Below are 27,416 nucleotides of genomic sequence, written 5' to 3' on the forward strand. Positions count from 1 at the left end.
AGAGAGAGAGAGAGAGAGAGAGAGAGAGAGAGAGAGAGAGAGAGAGAGAGAGAGAGGGGGGGACACACATTAGTGCTTACGTCCCACTAGGCAACGGCTGGGTATGGTTTATTTCATATGTTGAATTGTAATACAAACCTTTTAAAGGCATAAATTGAATATATTTGTGAACGAACAAACAAACAAAAAAACAAAAAAATCTTACAAACACCGTTCTTTATTGACAAATATGAACACAAATACAACTCTTTGTTTTTTATTGTATATGGAATAATCATACGCAACAAATAAATAAACAAGAAGCCTGAGCCCCCTATGACTGTACAAATGGCGCTCGTAATTTCTCTCACAACTAAGCGCTATCGTAACAGTGAATGATTCCATCTATTACTACAGGATCTGACCTTGGATATCTGTTTGTCTATCCATTTTTGCCTATATGTGTTTTCTGATTGTTAGATTGTGGTAAAATTGATGTTGTAGTATGCGCTGGTGATAATATAGCAACCGATATGACACTGAGTGATATTACCATCCTGGCTGGATTGAGTACAAGGGACAACTCCGTCACTCTGGATGATCCATCTCGAAATAAGCTACCCACCCCTACTGCACATAGTAGACAAGTCTATCTACGGTCAAAGGTCGCTACTTAACACATTCTGTGTGTCTCTTCGTACAACCCATCGACCTGTCTGTAAGTCGCGTCCCGCCCGGCCCGTCGGTGTGTCGGCAACACCATGTCGTCCAAGATCACCTGAAGAAGACACCGCGATGTTCATTTGACGAAGATCACCTGGGTGAGATTTTGAAGGTAAGACTTTCAACTGCTCTCGACACAAATTGATATGACATTCAACCGGATAAGTAGCCTATCATCCACGTCCTGATCCTGAACAGATCGATCATCTATCGACAAATATCGCTCGAGAGCGAACAAGGACGACTGCGGTCACGGCCGACGATCGCGGCGGAACCAACGCCTCGCCGAATGCGCTTTATGTCGAACGTATATGACGAGATGGCCCGATAAACCCTCTCACTATTTATGGTAATGGATAGGGACGGTGAATGAAGTTCTTGTACGAACACACTCGCACATTATGTTGTGTACCTAACGCCGGGACCTAACGGTGGTATCTACCTGTCGCACGCCCAGTCATACGTCACACGTGTCAACACGAATTACATGTACTGTCATCATGAATGTGTGACCGTGATGTAATTGTGAACTTTGACACAGTTTAAATACCATGTCAATTTCATCGAATTCAACCAAAAATCGTGGACCCTTGGGGCAGAAGGTACCAAAGTAGGTTCACAGTAGGTTTTATGATAAAAATTAAACATTCACCCATTGTCTGCATATTTTACTACTGATCAAAGCAGCGTCTTTATTATAAACCCTTTGCTTTGCATATAAATTGCAATTTGCCAGTTGCAAGGAGGTACTCAGGTAGGTTGGAAGGGACACCTTCTTGCCAGATGCAACTTACAGAAGCCACTCAGTGAGTATTATATACCGTATACAGTGGAATTTACGACTGTGTTTTACTGGGTTTGTGAGAATTGTAAATTCTCTGGTAATATCGGAAGCCAATGTAAACATACCGCAGGGAGATTGTTACAGTCCAACAGGTCAAAACAACAAGACATTTCTTGTTTTGAATCGTGTACCTTGACTTGCTTCAAGATAGAAGAAATCACAAAAAACTTTAAGTGTCATAAATTTTGTTCTTAGAATCCAGGGCATTGTTATTCGTGTCAGAAGATACAGAGCCAAAATTTTTCTAACACACTTAGGACTCAAAGCTTGTGATTTGTACTGGCGATCCAACACTTGTCTTTAATTATACAGGGATTCCTTCTCCCTACTTGATGTAACTAGACGAGTCATAATGATAGGCTGACATAACCATGATACACAACCAGTTATCCATACAAGACATACTGGGGTATTCCATCGGGTGGGATGGACTGGGGTACCTGCCCAGAAGAGGTGGAAGTGTTGCCTCCCAAGATCCAATTTTCACAGATATTTGCCTAGTACCTTAGGTTTACTCAGGGTTGAAGTTGATAATATTTTGCCATGTTTTTGTGTGCATTTACCTTGGAGCTAGAAGCATGCACATTCAGACTTAGATTTTGGTCACAAATATTTATAAATCTCAGTTGTGCTGTATAAAGGAGCCGTCGGTCATAAAAGCTGTGCAGTGCTTTCATTTTGCATGTGTCAGAATCACAATAAGGATTCTGCAGTGAGAAAAAAAATTCAGACTGTGAAACCTCAATGAAATGTAACCCAGAGTAATGACCAGTATGTTGTAAAATTATGAAACTTGTCTTTGTTGACACTTTTTGATGCATTTGAAATGTACCAGGCAAAAAAATCATGATAGATAAACACTTTCTGAACTATCTTTCCATGTGTTGTACGTGTCCTGTCATGAAGAAAATCATACCTATCCATGCTCAAACCACTCTTTTTGGTATGTTGAAAAAGTGTAAAAGTTATAATGTTTGTTTGTCCATAGTCGTGTGTAGATTTTGCACCATGCATGCATCAAAGACAGGTTGGTATTCTCCATACATGTTAAAGAATACAGTTTTCCTGAAGTTAATTTCAGAATATCCTTTCAAATTCAAGGGGGGAGAAGGGTGGACACCAAACTGAGGATATTACATTCCAAGTGTGTCAACTTTTATGATCAACGACTCCTAAGTACATGTAGGTGCAATTTTATGATGCACAACAAAGTTATCCTCAAACACAAGTGCTCTGAGTGTTCTTTTAAAGGGCCAATAGCTGTATATTTTGATGATTTTTTTCACTTCTTTTTGTTTTTAATGTCAAGTACAGTTTCTTGTCCTGCTCCCAGAAGCATGGGGAGATATGATAATTGTTGACAAGTGAATTCTGTTCAAGACTGGAATTCAAATGTGAACACAAATAACAGTGCATTTTACACATATAGCTGCTGTGTTCACAGGCTAAACATGCTCTTTGTATAGGATAAAGCCCGAGTACGAGGGCTCTTCTGGTATATAAAGTCCAACCCAACGATAAAATGTCGAGGCCGCAGGCCGAGACATTTTATCGTAGGGTTGGACTTTATATACCAGAAGAGCCCGAGTATGAGGGTTTTATCCGACTTAAAAACTATCGCCCCTAACTGATATATTTTCGTTTTCAATGTATTTACGTCAACCGTCCCCTTTGTCAATGTAACATGTTTAGGATATGAATTAAAACTTTTATTTGTGAAATAGCCTTCCAATGTAATGGAACATCCTATAAATGCCCTAGGGCACATTATATAAATGCCCTAGGGCACAGCAGATTTTGTGTTGCAGCTGGTTTCCGCTGTATTACCAAATTTGAATATTAAAACGTACCAGATGTCTACAGAATATGACATGTTCACTTTTGATTGGACAGTACTTTACTACGGCGCTGTCATTCGTTTCTGGAATTTGGTGACCAGGGCTTTACATGTAAATAAAACACCCTGAATTGAGCACTCTGATTGGTCAATCAACAGTGGATAGTTTTTAAGGTGTAGAACTAGAACTTGCAATTGATGTATAACAAAGAGAGTTAAGGTGAATACATGTATACTACGAATTACGTCAAAATTAAGTTGTGGTGTCATTTTCTTGAAACTTTGCACAAATATTCTTGGAAATTGTGCAAGTGCAAAAATGAAATAAAAAATGGGGGTCACCATGCCCGTTTCCATGGAAACGGATGTTAAAATGGCGTCGTTAGAAATAAATAAAAATGATATAATTCAATTAAACTAAAGAAAGCAATTATAAAAAGCTTAGCAAATGAGTTAATTTTAATAAATACCAAGACTTAAGATCCATATCTATCGAATGTGTAGTTTTCATGATGTTTTTAAAGAAATTTTTACATAAGTATCGGTTACAAAATGACGATATCGAAATTATATCACTACATAATTTTCGAACTTTTTTCCTGGCACTTTGAATGGTGTCATTTTGACCAAACTTGGCGAATAAAATCCTTACATAATACCATTTTGTTTACACTTTTAATAAAAGGGTGTCACCATGCTACTTTTTACAATATCTCCAGGTGAATGGGTATTATGCGCCATATAAATGACAGAGAAATGTTGATTTTGTCGCTCATATTGAATAAAAACCAGCTTCCTAGGGGGTCAAAATATGACAAGGTTATAGGTCACATGTATTTCTAAGAGACTGGGTCAAAAAATTAGGTAAAAGCGCAATTTCAACAATGACAGGTGATGGTAAATACATGCGCAACAAAATAACCCATTTGCGGCAGGCGGGAATTAAATTTGCGCAGAAACGTTCTAAAGCTTGTGCGCGTCCGAATTCGTCGCAATTTAACTTAAAAATCATCAAAGTTTACAGCTATTGGCCAGTGTATTTGCAAAGGCTCTGGAACATCAGTAAATGATTTGGGAACCCTTGTAACATTTCTGCTGTCCCTAAATCTTATTGCATTTATATACCAAGGGGTAGCTGTGATATCGCAATGGTGCTGTGGCGTCTATCGAATGCGCTCGGGTAAAGGGTCATTGCCACAGAACCGCTGCGAGCCATTCCATAGACTTTTTTGGTAGTTTACTACGACGCCGATCGGTGTCGTATAGTAGCTTGCAAAATAGTGAAATATAGTTGTCTTTGAATAACTAAACATGCTAACTACCTTGACGATAAGAACATGTACTTTCAACCATTTTCGGGTGAGCCATCAACGGTTTCTGTGACATTTGGCCGTGTACAACACACTGAATATATTGGGGTCAAAGTTCACATTTGAGCAGAAACCGTCTACGGCTCACGGAAAAACTATTGAAACTACATGTTCTTATGATCGAGGTAGTTAGGGGTAGAGAATGAATCTTAGATAGTCAATGATAAAGATGAAACAAGTTTATTTATTCAATATTTCATTATTTTGCGAGCTAAATCAGTGACACCGATCGGTGTCGTAGTAAACTACCAAAAAAGTTTATGGGGCGGCTCTCAGTGGTTCTGTGGTCATGACGCTTGACCCGAGTTTAACGCAAGTTTTGCGCTAACCAAAGGGAAACCCAGTAACATGATTGGGGAACCCCGGTAACATTTAGTGTACCGGCCTTAACAAAAACACTGGGCCAATCTTTACCCTAAATAAGAAAATACCGCAATTATACGGTGTCGCTCAAATTTGATCAGAATTGGTATATACCAGTATGGGTTACCAATGATCAACAATAAATGTTGTTTCTATCTGTTCAGTGGAGGAAAATTCTACGTTGATGTTATGGCAATGATTTCTGCACAGTACAACCAGAAAAACAAAAAGAAATATTTAAACCAGAAAAACAAGAATGACAAAAGTAATTCAGGTCTAACTTTAGGTACTGGAGGTCAACTTTAGCAACATGCATAGCAGAAACAAGCCCCTCTTAGTTTAGTATAAACGGTCTTCCCCCATCTACTGTCTATGGTTGCAGTGGGTCTGTTAATATGTAACAGTTCATAAACAATTGAATGACAGGAAATGAGTCAAGATCAGTGAACTTTGCCTGTTTCTCACTGGCATGCCTCCTGCACATTTGCAGGATTTCACTTTTTCTTACCTCATTTGCACATTTTTGACACTGATGTGTTCATTTGAACAAATTCACATCTCAACCCCTGCATCTACCTGTACACCAAATACTGAGATGGTAGCTTTGGCGGTATGGGAGCCTTTGTGTGTGACGGACATACATCCGCACATACCCACAAATATACAGACATACAGACATGCAAATCAGATGCAAATGAACTGATTCAGCTTATACGATAACCTCACATTAGTACACCAAATGCGAGCTAATAAAGAGGGGTTTCCTTTAACTTTTGTTGTATATACACAAAAACACGATGAGCACCAGTGCCCTAAGAATACCATAAAATGCAGATGTTCTCATCTCAAGAAGTTGAAACAAATCTCTTGACAGTACAAAAAGATCTGACAAATAAGAACTCCAGGTTCTTGTGAGCCACATTAATACCAAGACACTGCAAATGTTGACATGAAGTTCTGACCCTGGTCTATTATTGCCTGAAAACGAATGGTTCATAGCGTTGAAAGCATGTGCCTGACACCAGGAGGGCACATGGTCACCTGCTGCAAGGGGCATGTGAATACATATATCAAGGCAATAATGGTTTTATTTATTACATGAGTATAGTCCGCCAAAGTTTTATGATATGTAGATAAAAAAGTGACTGTAATCTCTAGCTAAATTGCGGTATATAATACTAGATTAAGCAATATAACAATGACAGATTTATCAGGCAATTGCAAGATACAAGATGCATGTTATGGAAGCTGTGGTATGTAATGAGGATAAGATCATCGCTTGGTCTAGATACTGAACAGGATGTCTGACGATGCATGCAGGTTGACTCAAAATCACAACATACCGTTTGTTTCACCTCGTGTATCATTCGATTATTATGATTGGCTGAGACTCAGTCACGTCGCATATTGTAAAATGTGATAAAACATGGAATTGGAGACTTACTCGGTGTGTGAGGTGATCTTAACCTCTGCGGCCATACCTGAGTCAAGTGAACATCTGTTCTGCACATACAGTAACAAATTGTCGTGCACTGTGGTAGTGTATATCAGCATACCTATGAGCCCCGTGCGTACTGGTGGACATGTAACTTCAATTTAATATAAAACAACAGTAGTGATGAAAGTGTGAGTATGAACAACTAGTGACAAACAATGCTGTGTATGTTCGTAGAAATTTTTCGAAAACAATTTTAGGCAAGAAGATGGAGGGAAAATTGAGCTGTTTTCACAGCAGCAACTCTCTGCGTGTAACTATGTTCTGCTGTGACCACGATTTCTATGCATAGGTTTCTACACAGAAGTTTGGTTCGCTGTAATAAAATGAATGACACATGATGGCTTGGGCAAGATCTCGATTTGTAGCCTACCCGTGGATATGCTCATGACAGTAATATTGATGATCCCTAGTGGGGGCTTTTAGCATCAATATTACTCGGGGTTGGGAGGGGGAGGAAGGCAACAAATCATCACCTTGCCCTTGCTGTCATGTCTTATTATTTGAAGAAACTTATGCAAAAAAAGTGTTGTTTGGCTGTCTGTAAAGGTAACCATTGGTAACAGGTTGTGAAAGCTTCAAAAGGAATGATGCACTGTGATTGTTTAAATTGAACGCTGTGCTTAGGCATCTACATTGATGCATGTTACGATACATATTGAGGCCATTCTCCTTTAATTGACATAGAAAAATATTTTGATGGATTGAACCTGTGCACTTTGACATATATGTATACAGTATTGCTATGTATTCAAGTAACGAATGGTTGTTCATGTCAACAAATAAAAACTGCAACCAGGTCATCAGCCACAGGGCTGCACAACTCAAAATAACCCCAGATCATCAAGTGGGGACTATGTCATCAACTATGATCAATCATCATCATTTCGTCAATAAATCAACTTTAATATACAATTTTTAGCTCCCATAGCCATATGTATATATGGCAATGGAAGCTATTCTTATAGGCTAGGGAAATGTCTGTATGTCTGTATGTCTGTATGTCTGTACGTCTGTATGTCTGTATGTCTGTATGTCTGTATGTCTGTCCGTCAACATCAAAAACTCCAAAACCGCTGCACATTTCATCTTGATATTTGGTGTGTACATGGATGATGGGCTGTAGATGAGATTTTGTTCAAATGAAGTTGTCATTGCCAAAAATATGCAAATTAAGTGAAAAAATGTAAAAACAGTCAAAATTGAAAATCTCAATAACCACTGAGCAGATTACATAAAAAATTAGCATGTAAGTACTTTGGGCTGACCTGAAAAGGCGTTTTTGGTAAAAAAATCTTCTTCTTCATGAACCGCTGGTCAGACAGCTTTGATATTTGGTATACAGGTCCCTAGGGATAACCCAAATTGGATTTGATCAAATTGTGATGAATATGCAAATCTGTATTTTTAAGGAATTTTTTTGTCATTTTTGGTCAAAAATTTATTTCATCAAAACCTCTCGTCTGACAGCTTTGATATTTGGTATACGGTCCCTAGGGATAACCCAATTTGGATTTGTTCAAATTGTGATGAAATATGCAAATCTGTATTTTTAAGGAATTTTTTTGTCATTTTTGGTCAAAAATTTATTTCATCAAAACCGCTCGTCTGACAGCTTTGATATTTGGTATACAGGTTCCTACAGATAAACTAAATATGATATATAGAATATATTGATGAAATCTGCAATTTTGTATTTTTGGTGCAATTTTTGACATTTTTGGTCAAAAAAGTGTTTCTCAAAAACTACTTGTCTGATGCCTTTGATATTTGGTATACAGGTTCCTGGGGGTTCTCCTAGTGTGATATAGTGAAATTTGATGAAATCTTCAATTTTTGTATTTTTGGGTCAATTTTTGCCATTTTTGGTCAAAATATTTGTTTCTCAAAAGTTACTCATGTGATAGCTGTGATATTTGGTATACATTTTTATACATAATTATGATGAAATCATCAATTTTGTATTTTTGCAGCTAATGTTGCCATTTTAGGTCAGCCATCCTGAAATGAGCTATCAAAGATCTCAACCATCTTCATCAATACATATGTCACAAAAAGTTGCTCTCTACATAACACAGCAGAGCTCTGTCGACTATTGGGTCGCTTGTTTTTTTCAAAACCGCTGGTCAGACAGCTTTAATATTTGGTTAACAGGTCCCTAGGATGACCTTAGTGAGATGATTTCATACAGTCAGGAAATACTTAATTTTGTATCCATGTCTATAGTAGCTTCAGGGACATTGGCCCTATGTTTAAGATAATGTTGTGATTCAGTAGCATTTGAAATGGTAAACTGTATTTGGTGTTGAAATGCGGTAAAAAATAATGAGAAAACATAGCTGAGGTGATTTCAGCAGGTTTGGTTTCCAACAATATATTCAAAGTTTTTTTCAATGTTAAAGAGTGATGGAGGGGGGGGGGGGGGGGTCCTGAGGTCCTGGCAGATTTTGAAAAAATCCAAACAAATGTCAATAAAAAAATCAGCCACAGAAGGTTTGTCAAAAAGAAAAGGTGGGATAGTGGGAAAAAAGGAATGTACAGTGTATCGGATAAAAAGATGTTCCTCATCAATCTTCCAGACAACCCCCTTTTATCAAATGGTACACCCCTGATGTATTTTTGTGTGCCATTAAACATGCAGTGTATTTTAGTTTAAGATGTCAATCAAGTTAGGTAAGGATTTGAAAGGAATAGTCAAGTTCACCACAGTTTAACTTTATCTCTTGTGTCATCATCCTTGTGTAATTGGTTAAGTTTGTAAGTTGCTCCAGATGTGGATATACCAGCTGTTCTGGAAGAAAACATTGTTTACTTTTCCCTATAGGGTTTCTGAGTTAATGATTGCATGTTGAAATCCTCCAAGTATCTGGTGCATGGGCAAAATGTAAATATTGGTTGCATGTTATGTATTTCAGTCTATGTCAAATATTGTAAATGAAAAATCAAGAACAGTTTGCTGTGTGCTTGTAAAAGATAACATGTATGTCAATTAAATTATATAAAATAATTAATTATTAAATATTAAATTAAATTATGTCAATTAAATATTAAAACTGCCTTGCAGTTTGATTGTCTTAAAATTATCACAGAAGTAGAAAACGAAAAGAAACTAATCAAATTGCTGTAACATATTCACCCTCAGTGTCTGTAGGCCTATACTTAACTATTTTATCATTACATTCAGCTTTTTGTTATATCTTTATCACTCTCCATGGGCGAAGGCACACTTGGGGTCAATGTCATCACTCTGTGCCAGTCTGTGAATGTCAGTCTGTCTGTATTTAGGCCCATGTTTCATACAATTGGTGGTTTGGTTTGATAACTATATTTGGTATATAGGGATAACCTAGCAATACAATTTTTTTGACAAAATGTGACATGACTTCGGTGACCTTTGACCTCAAATATACATATTTGTCCATAACTCAGTAACCACAAGTGCTACAGCCTTCATGTATGGTATGATGGGACACCTTATGATGCCACATATTGTACCTCATTAATTATGTGCATATCTAATTTTGAGCAAGCCAACAGAGCCAGAGGTGTGATTTTTGATATATAGGGATAACTATAGGAGAGAATTTTTTTTGACAAAATGTAATGTGACCTCGGTGACCTTTGACCTCAAATATACATATTTGTCCATAACTCAGTAACCACAAGTGCTACACCCTTCATATTTGGTATGATTGGATACCTTATGATGCCACATATTGTAGCTCATTAATTATGCACATATCTCATTCTGAGCAAGCCAATAGAGCTGGATGTCTGATTTTTGGTATATAGGGATAACTATAGGAGAGAAATTTTTTGACCAAATGTCATGTGACCTTGATGACCTTTTACCTAAAATATATGTTTATGTCAATAAATAAGTAACTACAAGTGCTATGTCCTTTGTATTTAGTAGGATGGGAGACCTTATGACAACACATGCATGCTTTACCTCATTAATTTTGCACACATCTAATTCTGGGCAAGCAAATAGAGCTAGAGGTCTGATTTTTTGGCATATAGGGATTAATTAGCAATATAATTTTTTTTTCAAAATGTCATGTGACCTCAATGACCTTTGACCTTGATTATACATATATATGCATATCTCAGTAACCACAAGTTCTATACCCTCCAATTTTGATAGGATATTAGACCTTAAGATGTCACATCTTGTACCTCATTTATTATGCGCATATGTATTTCTTGGCTGGCCAATACTGCTAGAGGTCTGATCTTTTTTCCCGATTTAGAACCATAACTTAAGACATGCCTCATGTGTTTCAAATTGGGAACAACGACATAGACCTATGTGCCCATATACACTCCAGTGATACTTCTTAATGACCACATTTCCCTGCCCCATCAAGACTAATACTCCTATTACAAGTAGGGACTGTCATTGTCAATGACTTGTTTAGTTAATGGTTGTATCACAGTATTCGATATTTCTAATTCTGTATTTTTTCCATTTTATATGCTGAATAAATACATTAAACATATTTCACTGTCTCCAGTACATTACATTTAAGTATTTTCACTTCATGCACTTTATCCCTTTCACACATGTTCAAATATCTGACCAGAGAACAAACACTAAATAGTCCAGGATGGGAGCTACAGTGTCATTGACGCTATTTTTAAGCTTGTGACACACATGCCAATATAGAGAACTGTGTGATAGAATATTAGAAGTAATGCCTGTTTGAAGTACATGTGGTTTGAGATGTAAGAGCTTCAGCAAGATGACTTAGAAACCAAGACTTACACATTTTATGCATCTTGTTTGTTTACTGCTCGTAAATAAAATATGTCAAATTTCATGACCTTGTTGATATGCCATCCCTTCTTTAAACAAACAAATGCTGTGTAGGTTTAATAACGGTATAGATAAACATCTGTGATCTATAATCAGTGCAAATTTGTACAACTTATTGAATGTACATGTATGTTTATCTAAATATCTTAAGATGAAAATAAGGCTTTGACTGTTAGCAGAAATGGATCATAATTATGTGTGTGACTTGAATAGTATTAGCTCTGTTTGGCAGTGGGTTTTGAGCTCTTCTTGCCAGATTGCTTGAACAATTTGAAGTTCAGGGGAAATACTCCATTTATCATATATTACAAATGAGGTAATTATTCACAATATTGCGGATGGATTCAGACAAGCTTACCGTAGAAAGAAGTTGGTTTGTCAATATGGCTGATTTTAATCAGCTGATGTCACAATGGTGTTAGTACTATACGGTAAAACAAATAAATGTGAGAAATTCAATAAAGAACTTGTGGAATTTGAGAACAAGGATAACAAAATTACCAAAATTGTGAGGTAATTGTGAGGTAAAAATCATAGAATTGGATATGGACTCTGTAGTTGTGAACATCAGTACAAAACGTATGAATGTGTATGACATTCTGTGTTCAGTAGGTAACACATGTCACAGACATGCTGCTATTCTTAATGACAAACCGACATTGTACAATATTGTACAGTACAAAAATACTTTGTCTAGGGATTATGCTTATAATAATAATAGAAAATAGGACATACTAGGGATGTAGAAAATTTTGGTTACAGTTGGCAAAAATATAAGTATAGGTAGCTACAAGTATGTGAAAAATGTCTTGATTTTTTACTAAAACATAATTTTCACAGCCAGCAAATTTTAGCTGACAGCCGGTAGTTTGGCTGGCTGCCGACTATTTTCTACATCTCTGTCTGATTTTGCATATTGTAATATCTGAGACCTTTTTTATGACAACCAAGCCTTTATCACAAACTCTTAAAATACTGTATGTACACTGTACATGTAAACTTTGTCCAGATGCACTTTGACCCCCACCCAGCTTGAGTGTTTGCCAGAAGGTACTGCAAGCTTTTAAAAAAGTTGTCTTTTGTGTGCCAATATATTACCTGAGTAGCCAGTTGATGACAGATATCAGAAAGCAGATTTTCCTGTGCTTTGCTTGAACATGGATTTGTAAACCAATCAAGATGGTGTAGTTTGCAGCTTGAGGTTGAATGATTTAAACTTTTGCTTAAACTTTCCTCAAGCAAACTTTCAACCATTCTCCTAAATTATGAGTAAAACCGAGGAGTCACCATGCAAATTTTGGTATTAGAGAAACAAATTACATTGTACTTGATATATTTAAAATTCAAAATGGCCACCATGTGTTAATTATCTCTATGAGGGAAAATAAAATTCTTGATTTCCACAAGACCAAGCCAGTAAAAACTTTCTTTACTCCATATGCCTCAAAACGAGCCCTGGCTAGTAGCAGGTCAAAAGAACATTGTAAAAGTTTGAGAGTCCGAATATCTGCCCGGAGGGCATTCGGGACAGATATTCGGAGTCAACAACACTCTTGTTGGTTTCCTATCAGACTTGCTGTATCCTACATAGTGAGTGTGCTGTTGTTTTCATCAACTGGCAACCGTTCAAGCTACCTGACATACATGTACATGTACTTATACTAGGGTGGCCAAGCCATTTTTTCTCTTGTTTATACACGCAGTTTAAATGAATTTTTAGTAAGAATGGGGTAAAAGAAGAAAAATAAAAAAAAATTATGCAAATAGCTGTATCCAATCAAAAGTTATGAATTTTTAAAGCAATAAAAATGCCATTTTTTTCGCGGACAATTTTCGGCAAATTTTAAAATTATTCAATGAATGCCGATTTCTTCAAGTTTGGCAACCCATAATTTTTTATTTACTTCACATGGAATCATTAAACTATGTGTCTTGTGCACAGATTTACCCAATATTACGGAAAAATCAAGATTTGACTGATGCACAGTCTTGGATTTTGAAACTGTGAGTGTTGAAAATTGAAATTATTTTGTCTGACTTAGTCAAAATTGCGGCGGCACCGTACCATAGAAAAATGGATGGATTTTTATGTTTTTATGAATTTTGAATTCACATAACTTAAAACTAGAGCTCACAATACAATGAAATTTTGTCACAATGTTATTTAATAACACTCAATTCTAACAAATCAATTTAAACTGCCAATTGTCTTTTAATGCAGTTCATTTTCAGCCATGAAATTGTAAGAAATAGCTGTCCCTAACTTCAGCCTCGAGCAGGCTGTCAATGGTGTGTCAGTGTGACTGCCTTCCGCCGCCATTTTGAGTCACACTGTACTGAGGTCTATGAATGAACACGATTTTGTTTTTATGATTCGTACTTGTGCTCATGGACAGATTTTCGTCATATTTCACAGAAATGTTGGAATGATGTTTAAAAAGAGCATGCTACAAGTTTTATGGCAAAAATATGTATCTAAATGGGAAAAATCTACACCGAATTTACCGTACTCACTTTACCTCGTGTTTGCTGGCTAAAATTCCCAGAATATAACAAAAACTCACCACTACATGTAAATGGGATGGTCTGCCACTTCCTGGCCAAGTTTTACAGTTCTATGACAACGTGCACAGGGCCCGAAAGCAGTTCCGTTGCGAAATAGGTACATGTATTGACTGGATTCAGAAGTGCGTGCCATGAGCGGCGACCGCTCGAGCGCTGTGGCCGGTCAGTACAAAGTGGCATTTTTGGAGAGGAAAAACACTATTTTTCTATCGTTTTTTCTTCAGTTTTTTAATGAAACCTGCCTCATACATCGATTTTAATTGGAAATATCCATTTTTTCAGTAACTGAGCTACTTATTTTCAGAAAAAATGGCGTTTAAAATTTCACGAAAATCAAATTTCACTTTCAGTGTGCGTGAGTTGCGTATAATGTCGCAACATTTTAGCTTAACTTTGGCCACCCTACTTATACAGCACAAGCAAAGAGGTTAAAGGTCAAATGGTTAAATGACTAGAAAAGAGCCTGTCATTTAAAATATCCAATGCTTTGGCATGGTGAATTGCTCGAATGATATACAGCAATATTGGGTCCAACCCTTTGGACCTTAGAAGTAGCAACCATTGTTGATTTAAGTACAGTAGTGCACATGACCAGCCACAGCTTTGCATGATTGTTTAGAGTTTGATGCTTAAAGTTTTTTCAAAACTTATTGGTTTTGTCTTCCTTTGTACTGCGTTGAAACTTCTACATTGTACATGGTATGACTGGCTGTGGCAAAATCTGGAAAACCTGGCGGAAGTACATGTAAGTCACTTGTCTGCAAGTCTTCTAGATTTGAAGGAGGGGTTTGATCACGCATCTGTCTTGATTCTGATCAACACTTTTCAATACTTTGTCGTTGTGTCAAAATTGGAGCAGATGGTTGGTTTTGAGTGATTCACAGTGAGTAAGTGAGCCATAATCTTACCAGGGACACTTGTAAAATGACATATATTGTTGATGTGCAAAAATTACCATCATTACAGTTACTATTATGCTGTGTTGTTTACTGATCGTTGTTTACAAACAAGAGGTCAAGCAAACTTTTGTGAAAGTGTTTGTACTAGACAGGGATGAATACAGTGTATATGTACCAACTTTCATGGATAAAATTGAGAAAGTTGCTGAAACAGAATACATCTCATGATGTCATATGATGTCAAAGTCTACTGCTTTTGAAATCTTTTCTATGTGCTATAAATTTTTCAATTTGGACATCAGTCGGAAAAAAGAGGTTCTAACAGTAAAACAGCTTTTGTGAAGAATGGAGATGAAATGATGACATCAAAATGAAAACTAAACTTATCTGAGCAAGATAGGTAGTTACGCTAATTGGGTACATGTTAACCGTTTGAGTGCTGTAATTTTTCCCGCCAAAATCTTAGTTCAAAATTTTACTAATTTTTATGAAGTTCTTTGTAATTTTTTTGACAGTTTTGCTCTAAATGGATATCACTTTTTATTTGCTACAGTTTTTGATCAAAACTCTGGAAAAAAATTGTCTAGGTTACAATTTCTGAAGGTGACAAAAATTGACTGTGGCGCTCAAAGGGTTAAGGTAGTGTGCGCCTCGAAAAGTGAAAGACTTAAAACTTGTGCTCAAACTTTCCTCAACGACTCTTTTAACCATTCTCTTTCAAAATCAGAAACAAAAATCTGAGGTCATCGAGCAAATTTTGGTACTAGAGAAGCAAATTACCCAAGATTTACCGATATTTAAAATTCAAAATGGCGGCCATCCCTGTGTTAACTCTATAGAGGAAAATAAAATTTTCGATCTTCGGAAACAGTAAGACCGTGAAAGTTTTTCTTACTCCAAGGGCTTCAAAATGAACCCCCACAAGTGGTAGATCAGAAAAGAATTGGAAAAGTTTGAGAGTCCACGTATCAGTCCCTGAGGCGCATTCTAAATCATTATTTAGTAGCTCCCATGTCTGTATCTTCCACTGTTCATTACACACAGACAAGGTAAATGGCCAATTTATCTTAATTCACAATATGACAATTCATAGTATAACAATGCATAACAATCCTCTTCGTTCAATTATGGTACATGTATGGCAACTTGCCACTTTTGTAACATTCTTAACGTGCTGTCAAGGAGTGAGTGACAAGGGAAAAACATAGACAATTGATTTGCATAATACATACATGTAATTGTCGTAGTTACATTCACCATTCATGCGTTCACTAGGGACGTCCAGCGAAATTGAACATGATACATATATATGTGAGTAATTTGTCTTGCCAACAATAATTTATACAGCAGATAGTTTGTTGCTTGTCAAAGCTTACATGTATACATCTACCTGACACATCATTATGTACATCCAAGTTTGAATGAAGAATGTACAGGGCATAGTTATTTTAGCAAGTGAGGCATCGGCATTGTACATGTTAGAATGCTTGATGTATCTCTAGACTTTGTCTCATTTCAGAGATTGAAATTTACATATCCAAGATTCCAAGATGGACCTCGACTCCGTGTCCTCTCCAAGTCAGAATGATGGAAATGGGTCAGCAATGAATGACCCAAGGTCAACTGAGGTCAAGTCAAAAGACATTGACAAGGATGAAGACAACTTGCGATGGGGATGGTGGGGGCTCCGATGCAGCTGTTTACAACTTCTTAACTCGGCACCGTGGTTATGTGCCATCATCAGTTCTTACATGTTCATCCAAGGCATGGTAGTCAGCGGTTTTGTCTCCGGCACTCTGACAACGATAGAAAAACGATTTGAACTGACCAGCACGTCAGCAGGCGTCATCATCGCCGCTTATGATGCAGCTGTCGCACTCTGTGTCCTCTTTGTCAGTTACTACGGTGATTACGGCAACAAGCCCAGGATTTTAGGCAGTGGCGGGCTTCTCTTTGGCATTGGTTGCTTTGTGTGGATGCTGCCGCAACTGACAGCGCCCCCGTACAACTATGGGAGCATCACCCCTGGAGATGAGACATGTGGAGCAAACAGCACTGTTACTTGTCAGGGAGAAGATTGGAGTTCTTTGTCAAATTATTTTTACGTTTTTGTCTGCGCACAAGTTTTACTCGGTATTGGTGCTTCTCCGTTTTACACTGTGGGTGTTTCATTTGTGGATGAAAGCGTTACGACTAAACAATCTGGAGTGTATTTAGGTGAGTGAATCTTCACAGTTTTACAGTGAGTTACATGTACATTTGTAAATACATGTAGGCAGGTGGCTCTGGACTCTATTTGGTAAAACTAGTGAATTTCTCAAACTATATAAAAGGGGCTGCAGTCATATAGCCATAATAATGAAGACAATCATGTATGATGGTGATAACCTTGAGCTGTGCAGGTGATCACTTCTTTTTGAACAGATGTTACAAACAAAACCAAGACACTGAAGACCATCCCTGCTGATTAAATATCCTTACTTTAATTTTTTCGATTTTAGAGAGAGCAAATGTGAATTTACATCACAAATTTTCATGTCAGAAAAAATGAAATGCAGTGTTTTGATCAACTGTGGACTCCCATATCACCGGTACAGCTGTGTGATGGCTGGTAACAAATAAATGCACCAGTAAAACTTCCATTCACTGTAACTTCCATTCACTGTACATCAATTGTGCAGGCTCGTAACATGGCTGTTATCTAATAAGCATTTTGCTTGTTACCAAAAATTATCTCATTGCTGTCTATTTTATCAGGGGAGCTGCTGTTTTACAATTGGAAAGTATAATTGATCTAATATAATACAGAATTGACAAAATTTTGTCACAAAGGTGTGCCATGGCTTTTTTCCCTAAATCACATAAATGTATGATTCATAAAAATTATGACGGTCTTGTATTCCATAGTCCCAACTTCCACAGGACCACATTTGTGCAGGAGCCACTTTATCTATTCATGTAAGCTATGATTTTCCCATGTTTAAATGATATTTTATATCTCTCAAATGTCTCACCAGCTGGTGACTGACAACTCTTATTTTCGTTGCAGGCACAATCTATTTTTTCTCAATATTGGGGCCAGCATGTGGATTCTTACTCGGTGGTGCCTTTCTCACCATCTACCATGATCTGTTAGCAACAGACAGGTAAACGCTGTGACAATATTTGTTTCACTATAGAAAATACAATGTGGACACCAGTATAAGTGATGTATATGGAGAAATGTGGTACCAATGCAAGATTCATCGGCTTAATCAACTTTGACTGTCAGCTTTATTTTTGTGCTGCACCTTAAGAACACGGCGCCCATCTTAACTATAAAAGTACTTTGTGTTTTCTTAGTTACAACAGTTACTTCTGTTACAACAATAAGTCTAATCACTTGAACTTGTTGTAGTGAGAGAGTTACTTGCTCCAAACAGATTGCAACTTCTAGTGTCGTCTTCGCCACAAGATCTTTTTCAAAAGTTTTATTTCTTCTTTAATTGCCAGTGTCACGATAACTCCACAGCACCCAGCCTGGATTGGCGCATGGTGGCTGGGATTTTTCATGTGCATGATCCTGATATGGTTTGTCGCCATACCAATGAGTGGATTTCCTAGAGAACTGCCAGGTATTGTGAAAATAAAGAAATTCATTCTTGTTTTACTCTCAGATTTTGCCATGTTTAACCCTTTTCCAGCAAAGTCCATATTTCACCACCAGGTCAAGATGGTTAAAATTAATGAAACTCACCATATTCCATATGATGTATTTTAACATAATACTGTACATTTGAAAGCTGTTGAGAACATAAATACTGTAAACTTGATTTTTTTTGACTAAAGATGTTATAACAGACCAAGCCAAGTGGGTGAAAATATGTCATGTTTTGTCTCAATACCGCTTTTTACTGACTTGGCTAATGGGAAGTGATACTGTCTGGCAGGAAAAGGGTTATACCAATATACTCATATATGCCCTGGCATATATCGTGGCAAGTCAAGTTAAGTTTAATGGTGTTTATTTCCACTGATCATCGAAGGCCACCTGCATCGACAAGAAATTTCAAATACAATTTGCAAGAATGCAAATGTGGATTTATGTTTCCTCTCTGTCACTCTATCTTGATTTCTGATGAAGGAGGGGGAGGGGTGTCTTTGAAACCCTCATGGATCCCTGTATACCACCGGTATCCCAGAATCTGAGAAGAAGAAAAACTGTGCAAACAGATCAATGACTCTTTTCTTGTTGTTTCTTTTTCCTGGAGGTGTGAAAAAAATAAGAGCAGAGAAAGAATCGGAAACACATGACTCCAAGTCTCAGCTGCTTTCCAAGAAACCAGGCTTTGGAATGTCATTCCGGGATTTACCAGCAGCCTTTCTGATGCTTTGGAAAAACCCAACCTACATCTTCATAACCATCACTGCAATCGCTGAGGGCCTGCTGATCGGTGGATTTACGTATTTTATGCCAAAATTTGTTGAAAATCAATTTGGTGTGACGTCAGCTCTTTCTGCCACACTAGTGGGTAGGTCTTTGATCCTTTATAGTGTTTGTTCTGTTTAGTACATGACTGTAGTCAACACAGACAAAATGACAAATTGTGGCTCAGTGTCGCTTGATTGTCATTTAGGAAGCTTGTCTGCTTGATTGTTGCTGTCTAAAGGACAATGCAACTCAAAACTAAGCTCTTGAGATATATTTCACACTTCATTGTTGCATATTGCTTGCATATTGTTTCACAAGTATATGTAGCTGGTACCATGTAATTGTGCAACAAATGCCGTACCCGTGACACTATACCCAGTAGGTTTGTTTTTATGGCAATAGTAAGTGAGATTTAAGAGCTGGAAAAACTTGGCTGAAAAAATCACTCACTTATGACAAAGTTTAATTGTGTTGAATGTTTCTAGTTTGGCTCATGATATTTTCAAAGTATGAAAAATTAGACCGAAAACTGCTCTTGATAGTCAGTGTAATTTGATATTTTAAAAGTAAACATCGGCAATAGGACTATCAATGGCCTTTACACAGATTACGTATCATATTAAATTAAATTTGCAGAAGATAGTTTGCAAAATATTGAGCATGCTTTCAACAAAAGTAAATTTGGTCATCGCAAACTCAGTATGTCTGGTAGAATAAGGATTGATTTTCTATGTTCAACAACTTGCCTTGGTTATGGAACTTATTGTTCTCAAGGTGGCCATTTAATTGAGCTGTTTGACTGCAATGTCTTTGCCAGGTGACTATGTGCCGTATGTTGTGAGTTTGAATCCGATCGAGAAATTACTGACTTTTCTACCTTGGGTTGATAGTTCTGCTGGTGGGCAATATTATCTGTGAGGCTGAAGCCCAGTTTAGCGAAATCCATCACTTTGATTAAAGTTTGTGTGCGATGTGGGATAGTGAGTATGTACGTGCGGGAGCTTCATGAACTGACAGTATGTGGAGGGGTCATGATCTGAAAAATTGCAACAACTTGGCTTGATCAGTTATTGAACACTCTTGTAAAGGGTTGGGATTTTGCCAAGCCGTTTTGACTGCCAGGTCTCCGCTAGATGATTAAGTACAGTAGAGTGCATTGTGAGTTCAAATCAGATTGAGAATTTTCTGGATTTTCCATGTTCTGCTCCCATACTTGATGTTGTCCTTGTGATTGAATTAACATGTGCTTTTAACAGCCTGATAACTGGAAAAGTACCTGCCATTTGTTCTCACAAATTATATTCTGGTTTTCCATGCTAAGAGATGTGTCCCAGTACAAATGATGCTTACTGTACATTAAAACTTTGCCTGCATCATTTCCTTCCTAATGCCCTTACTATAAATAGCCTTGATCGTGACTTGTTAAGTGTATGCATGAAAGCTGTCGTGATTTTTTGATGTCATTTGGTTACATTTTGTTACAGTGTTGCAAGTGCACCTGTACACCATCATTTATTGTTTATTTGTTTATCATTACAGGTGTAGCTGTTGTTCCAGGTGCTGCTGGTGGTACCTTCGTCGGTGGTTGGTTGATCAAGAAATTTGATCTCACCGTTCAGGGAATGATAAAATATTCCATTATTCTGTCCGTCTTAGCATTGATTCTTGGTCCTTTCTTTCTATTGCGATGTCCAGAACCACCACTGGCTGGTGTTCACAGGCCCTATGAACTTAGCTAGTAAGTATACAACAGAAAATACCACCAGATTAAGTTACATTTACGGCAGAGATAATCAATTTTGAGACAAAGTATCTACTCAATTTAAGTGTTGCACATTCATAACAACTGTTCTGTAAATAGCTACAATGTAACAAACCCCTGGTTTAAATAGGTACAATGTAATAACAGACTTAGGTTCAAATGTTTACATTGTAACAAAAAATATAAAAAATGGCTACAATGTCACAATTCTGATGAAACAGCTACAGTGTATCAAATTATCATTGTAGAACAATCTGAAGACAAGGTAGTTATCATCCAATTGCCAGGTTCAAAGTTGAAGCTATAATGCATACATTTAAATAATTATTTGTTATCTTAGTTGTTTTGATGAGTATTGTAACATATTGATTTTCATTTGAGCTTTTCAAAAGATTCGCACAAAACGTCCACATTAGGTGTTGTGACTTCAGTTCGATGATGCACTTGATCTTAGATAAACATCAGTCAACGTTTGACTTCAATGAAAACATAGAAATGAACACCAATGTGGTAATAGTTTGAATAAGCCCAAAAATATGTTCTGTATTACTGTAGATAATGCACGCTATTAGTTTTGATCTTTTTAGGGAGGAGTACTTAGAATTCAAAATGGCCTAGCTTTCTACACAATAGTCAACCGGTGAAATTTGCTCAACGAATTTCCAGTTATAGGGTGAATTTAGCAAGAAGAGGTACTTTGTCTGTAAGCATAGGAGACCTAGTGTAGACTTCTTGAATGCTATCAGATAGCTTACTTGGAACAAGAACAGTTAGCATTGCTTAGCCGGTGAGTTTCTGCTAATTCTGCAATGAACAGGTTACTGATCAGATGAGATGATAGTTAGTGTAGAAAGTTGTAAGAAGAATGTGTACTAGGAAGGAAGTTTGATAAGTGTTTTAATGTTGTTGTTTTTTTAAGTGTTTAGGTATTTGAATTAAGTTTGGTAGAATCATGATTTTGTTCTGTTCAGAGTTTAAGCATAATTCTTTGTGTTTGTTCCTTACTATCAGTATTCTGCTTAGGGAAACAGTCTGCTTTAAAATCACTGTTTGTGATCTACTGATGTAAAGTTTGTCAACACTACATAATTCCAGTGTGATTGTATGATGTGATATGTTTTGCATTGGTTTTAGGACAGTTACCACCCAGACATATACCCTCTGGACAATCACCACCAGACATTTACCCCCCCCCCCTCCCCTAGGCTAATTACCACCAACCATTTACCACCTAGACATTTACCCCCAAAGACATTTACCACCTGGATATTTACCCCTAATACTATTTATAACGACGATATTGCTTTGTTGAAAATGATGTCAAATGGGAAATAATTAAAAACAGAAGGTTCCTGAACAATCGCAAAGACTGCGTTTGTATCTATTCTAGTACTGTCTCCTGCTAAGTGCCACATGATCTACCTTTTGCTATGCTTGGCAAGTGTTACCATGGTAGGTGGCAAATGTCCAAGGGGGGGTAACTGTCCTGTTACCTTTGCGTTAACTTGTCGCAGAGTTTCAGAAATGAACACAGCTAGTGTAATTACTTAAAAAACATTACATGGTCATATAGCATAATTACATAAACATACATAATAGCTTAAAAGTGGCATGACCACACTGGAGGACAAAGTAACTTGTTACTGGTAGTATAACTGAGCAAAAAAAAGACAAATAGAATGTTTACAAAAATCTTGTTATGTATGCCTACATGTATTTTATGTACTGTATGCATGCATGTATGTCTGTATGTAGTGTACATACTCATTTTGTTCCGATAAATATATTCTACATGAGAACGCACGAGCCAGCTTTGAACGGACAAACATTACCAATGCCAGTTAAGTTTCTTTTATGACATTGTACATATGAATGTGTTTATAAGTAATGATCATATCCTTTGATCTTCTCCTTTGACAGTGACAATGACCTTGAGAGTGTCAATCTGACCCACACCTGTAATGCTGGGTGCCATTGCAGCTTGGAAGTGTACTCGCCTGTCTGTTCCAACGACAGGGTTTACTTTGACCCGTGCCATGCTGGGTGTACAAAGTATTCTGAAAAAGAACAGGTTTGAAACTCTTTAGCTTTTCTAGGTTTGGAAATATCATAACTTCATTGTAGCATGTGGTTTTCCAGACTTTCTTGTATTTCAGTGGAGGGCAAAAGCCATCACAATATGTCAGGTAAAGCTGTGCTAATCACAAGCTACTGATTAACTGTTTTAATAACCATATCAATTTTATAATTGAAACATCAACGACCCATTTTGGAAATTTATATCCATCTGACAGCTGTACATGTTTTCTATGAACCACAACTTTTTCTGAGGAGTTATTTTAAAATCTCGAAACCTATATTTCTTCTGTAATTGTGATGAAATAAAAACACACTCATTCTTGTGCATAGCAAAGTTGAGGTCAAGGTGTATTATCCCCAAATGGCAAAGAACTGATAACTGTTGTTTTCAAGTTTTTTAGAATTTTAATGCATTGTTTTTCCCAATACATACAATCATGTTATTTGATTTAACAGATGTATTACGACTGTCAGTGCATCCCTGCCAAAAACTGCACCATAGAGGGCAGTGTCCATGAGTATGGCTGTGTCAGTGAGGAAATGTGTAACAACGACTGCTGGACCTTACCAATCTTCTTGACGCTCTTCTTCCTCGCGATGTTCTTCCAGTTTCAACTTACTGTACCGGGAACAGCTATTACTCTTCGGTAAGATACAATACTCGTAAATATCAAGGGACAAAACTGCCATCATTGGACATCGTCTTGTCATTGTAGCAGTATTCAAAAGTTCACTATGTGATCACAATCTTGAAATAACCAGTATGATTGATTGAAAGCAATATCTGTTACAGACAGATAAAGAGCTGAATGATATAATTTATGCTATCTACTAGAAATACATGCCGTAGATCTCACAGCTACTCTTCCACAATGAAAACGGATTTTGCATATCTCTGAACAAGCATAAGACGATTACTTTCTTGCTGTAATGTTTAGCGAATGTTATAAATTCTGTGTGTCTGAGTGTGACTCACTATCCAACATAATTGTTGGGTAGTAGAATATCAGTAAGTGCTAGTTAATTTGTTTCTCAATGACCAAACTTTGCACAGTGGCTCATAATTACTATTCTTTGGTAAGAGTTTGGTTTGAAGTTTCCGCAAGAAAGTTATCGCTAAAGTTTCAGACTTTCAAATTCGTGGCATGTACTTCTTTAAGGAACAAGAGGTGAGCCGCTTCAGTGTGCCACCTCTACACTGACACTGTACTACATTCAGAAAACACCCATACCCTCTAGCTCAGATTACTATAGTGCCAGGGGTGAAAGTTCATACATCAGAACTTGAAATTCTGTGGGCTGTTGAAGTGTAAACTGCTCCATAAGTCCATCAGCTTTTTATCAATTTGATGAAAATCCACACACAAGAACAAGATCAAATACAGACCCTCTATGTTTAACGACAAATTTAGAAGATTTCATGAAAAGAAAATTGCACATTAATATTATACTCTTACAGATGTGTTCCTGATAAACAGAGGAGTTTTGCCATGGGAATGCAGTCTGTCTGTCTTAGGGCCTTGGGTGAGTGGATTACTGTACATTTTATAAACTCTTTAGACACTCAGCTGTATTCTGTACCAGTCCCTTGTGTCAGGGTACAGCACAGAGAACTGGAAGACACTTTCAGCTGTCTTACATTGACATCATTCATGTTGGCTACCCAACATGATTTTGCTGCATACTGTATTGCCATCACAGTCCATTAGATATTCTATCTGTCCTAGTCTATCTAACATGTACTTCATAAGGCATGTAAGTCTGAGTCTGATTACGTACTTTTTGGTCTTTTCATAATAATCTTATACACCTTACATTTGGGGCATGGAATGTCTTGAGTAGCGATCATTTTATACAAATTCCAGAACAATCTTTTCTCTTTCCATCGCCGGTGTGGGACGGGATCTGGAACGCACTGCTGATGGCCATTACTACAAGCTGCATATACAGCATGCAAGCTGCAAACAAAGTACCTTTTGTGGCTGTGCATTTACTTTTGGATGGTTTCTTTGGACTCTAGGGATGATTGTCCAAGGGGTCCCTTGAAACCATCAAAAAGTAAACACGCGGAGGCACCTGTCAAGAGCACTGTACCTTGGGCGCCTGGAAACAGTCGACTTCATGGATCAAGCGCTCAGTATGGATGGCTTTTCAGAGGTTGCAAAAATCTGGTATTTGTTCTCGATGGTAGATTCATGATAGCAGGACTTACCAATCTTGCATTTTTTTCATCCTTTCAACAGGTACAATCCCAGGGCCAATCATTGTTGGTGCCGTTGTTGACAGCACATGCCTACTTTGGCAAGAGTCATGTGACCAGACGGGATCCTGTTGGCTCTACGATTCATTCCAGCTCGGCCTTCGCTTTCTAATCCTGCACGTTGTCTACGTCACATGTTCGATCATATTCTTCGCTCTTGCACTCGTGGTATACAAACCTCCCAGGAGCACTAAATATGTCTACGACAAGGAAGTCGATATTAGGGATGAAGAGAGCGTTACATCCGGCGGCAGGGAGAACAGTGGGAGCGTTCCGGCGCTTGGAAACACGAAACACAGGAATGGTTCCAATGTGTCGTTGACAAACATTTCAAGGGAAGACAGCAGAGGTAATTTAGTCGACCACGAGGCTGCTGTCGGTAAGACAATGACTATGACGGAAAAAGATGAGTGAGGCTTCTCCGTTGTGAAGGTCAGGTTCACGGTCCAATTGCCAAGATTCTGATATTCTAGATCTCAGTTACTTTCGATTACACATCATTTGCAACTGTTCAATGTGCCAAAGTAAGGGTCTACCGTAAAAATCCAGTTGCTAACGAACAGTCCGTAGGTACCAAGGTGCATCATGGGTAACCCATGTGCTGTCACATATCTATCTTACGCTGAACTGTGGTGTAGTCGTTGCCTGTGTTTCAATGTATACATTATATATACCCATGCAAAATTGCTAGTTCATGAGAACATTACTGGGAATACTTCGGAGACCGTAGACCTAGTCAGGAATTATTCAGGGATTATGGTTAAGCACGGCAAATAATAATCATTAATTTTCTATCTCAGGCTGACACTTTGCTATCATGATGACATTAGTTTCATACCCGTGAATAATTGAAATGATATACACAGGTAACTGAAATATACAATTATGAGGCCTTGTCAAATTCTTTTTTATTCAGTAGATTTCCATACTTAATAACACTGTCTGGGAAATGCACTTGCGTTTACGAAGTTTTAGGATCAGCTTCACTGTACTTGGAAATTTTAAAACAGTTTTCCCAAATATAATGTAATTCCAAGTTGACATAGAATCTGAATAAGCTTATTGTTTTGATGAGAGAGTACTTTTTGATAAAGTGTCCCGCTTTTTTCATATCTTAAAAATGATGAGCACAAGGGTTTGTTGAGCGTTTTTATGTATCATGACGAAAGTATGAATTAATCTTGAAAAAAAGTCTTCTTTTTGCATTTTTTTCCAAAAAATTTATGAAGATGGAATAGGGGTAATTGTGATATAATTTTCAATAAAAATACCCTGAAGCAGTGTCTTGAGTCTCTAGCATATCTATTATTTTGTATATTAGTACCTGATTTGTATATTGTATGCTTTATCAATGTGGTTTTAGAAGATGTTTGCGAGCCTCGAAGGGAGCCACACTCATATAAGATTAAGCAAGCTATTATAGGTAGAAATCTAGACTTTCCCACAGTCCCGCAACGGCTCAGCCGACTCTCACCATGACAGCGCCCTCAGTTGACCAGAGCACAGCACGGCTCAACAAGCTTAGTGAGGATCCCCGCTGGCTCAGTGAGCCTCGACTAGGAGACTGTAGAGGGCGAGTCCTCATGTAGTAGAAAATCAGAGCCATGTTGCAGACGAGGGGATGGTGGTACACACTAATAATTGGTTCACAGAATGTCATACGCATATTCTACTGTGTGTCTCAAAACCATGACAGTGGACCACACTCACATAGAACCATTTTCAGTTGTGTACAGTAAGTTTCCATTCAACAACATTGCGCTTGTCATTCCCAACACTCGGAAACCGTATCTGCAATACCTTGTACTGCATTAATAGCTAAATTGTATTACCGTTCCTTATTTTAGGACAAATTGCTGTGAGATAGAACTAAAAAAGTGTGGTCACAAAAATTATATGTAATTCATGATATCTCTACATTGTCTATGGGCATATGATTATCAAACAGAGTAAATTGAAGAAATTACAACTTTTGAATGGTACCAAATGAATCATCTTTGTTGATTTATC

General features: G+C 37.4%; 1 protein-coding gene across 1 annotated transcript; it reads left to right on the forward strand.

Moving 5' to 3' along the window:
- Window positions 1–617: 617 nt before the first annotated feature.
- LOC139115407 (solute carrier organic anion transporter family member 4C1-like) lies at window positions 618–26,705 on the forward strand. The gene is made up of 10 exons (XM_070677501.1): window positions 618–814; window positions 16,414–17,111; window positions 17,944–18,040; window positions 18,387–18,508; window positions 19,145–19,405; window positions 20,845–21,043; window positions 22,988–23,138; window positions 23,603–23,793; window positions 24,606–24,670; window positions 25,390–26,705. Exons 2-10 carry the CDS (start codon window positions 16,445–16,447, stop codon window positions 25,818–25,820), a joined length of 2,184 nt encoding a protein of 727 aa, XP_070533602.1. The 5' UTR covers window positions 618–814; window positions 16,414–16,444; the 3' UTR covers window positions 25,821–26,705.
- The last annotated feature ends 711 nt before the right edge of the window (window positions 26,706–27,416 follow it).

This window comes from Ptychodera flava, chromosome 17 (genome assembly GCF_041260155.1).
Source record: "Ptychodera flava strain L36383 chromosome 17, AS_Pfla_20210202, whole genome shotgun sequence".
In the NCBI taxonomy this organism is placed as follows: domain Eukaryota; kingdom Metazoa; phylum Hemichordata; class Enteropneusta; family Ptychoderidae; genus Ptychodera; species Ptychodera flava.

Bases quoted from the DNA above. Each gene is read 5' to 3' on its own strand.
- LOC139115407 (XM_070677501.1), top strand. From the start codon at position 16,445: ATGGACCTCGACTCCGTGTCCTCTCCAAGTCAGAATGATGGAAATGGG. The intron at 18,509-19,144 runs GTATTGTGAAAA...TTTTTCCTGGAG, and splicing joins ATTTCCTAGAGAACTGCCAG to GTGTGAAAAAAATAAGAGCA. The intron at 19,406-20,844 runs GTAGGTCTTTGA...TTATCATTACAG, and splicing joins TCTTTCTGCCACACTAGTGG to GTGTAGCTGTTGTTCCAGGT.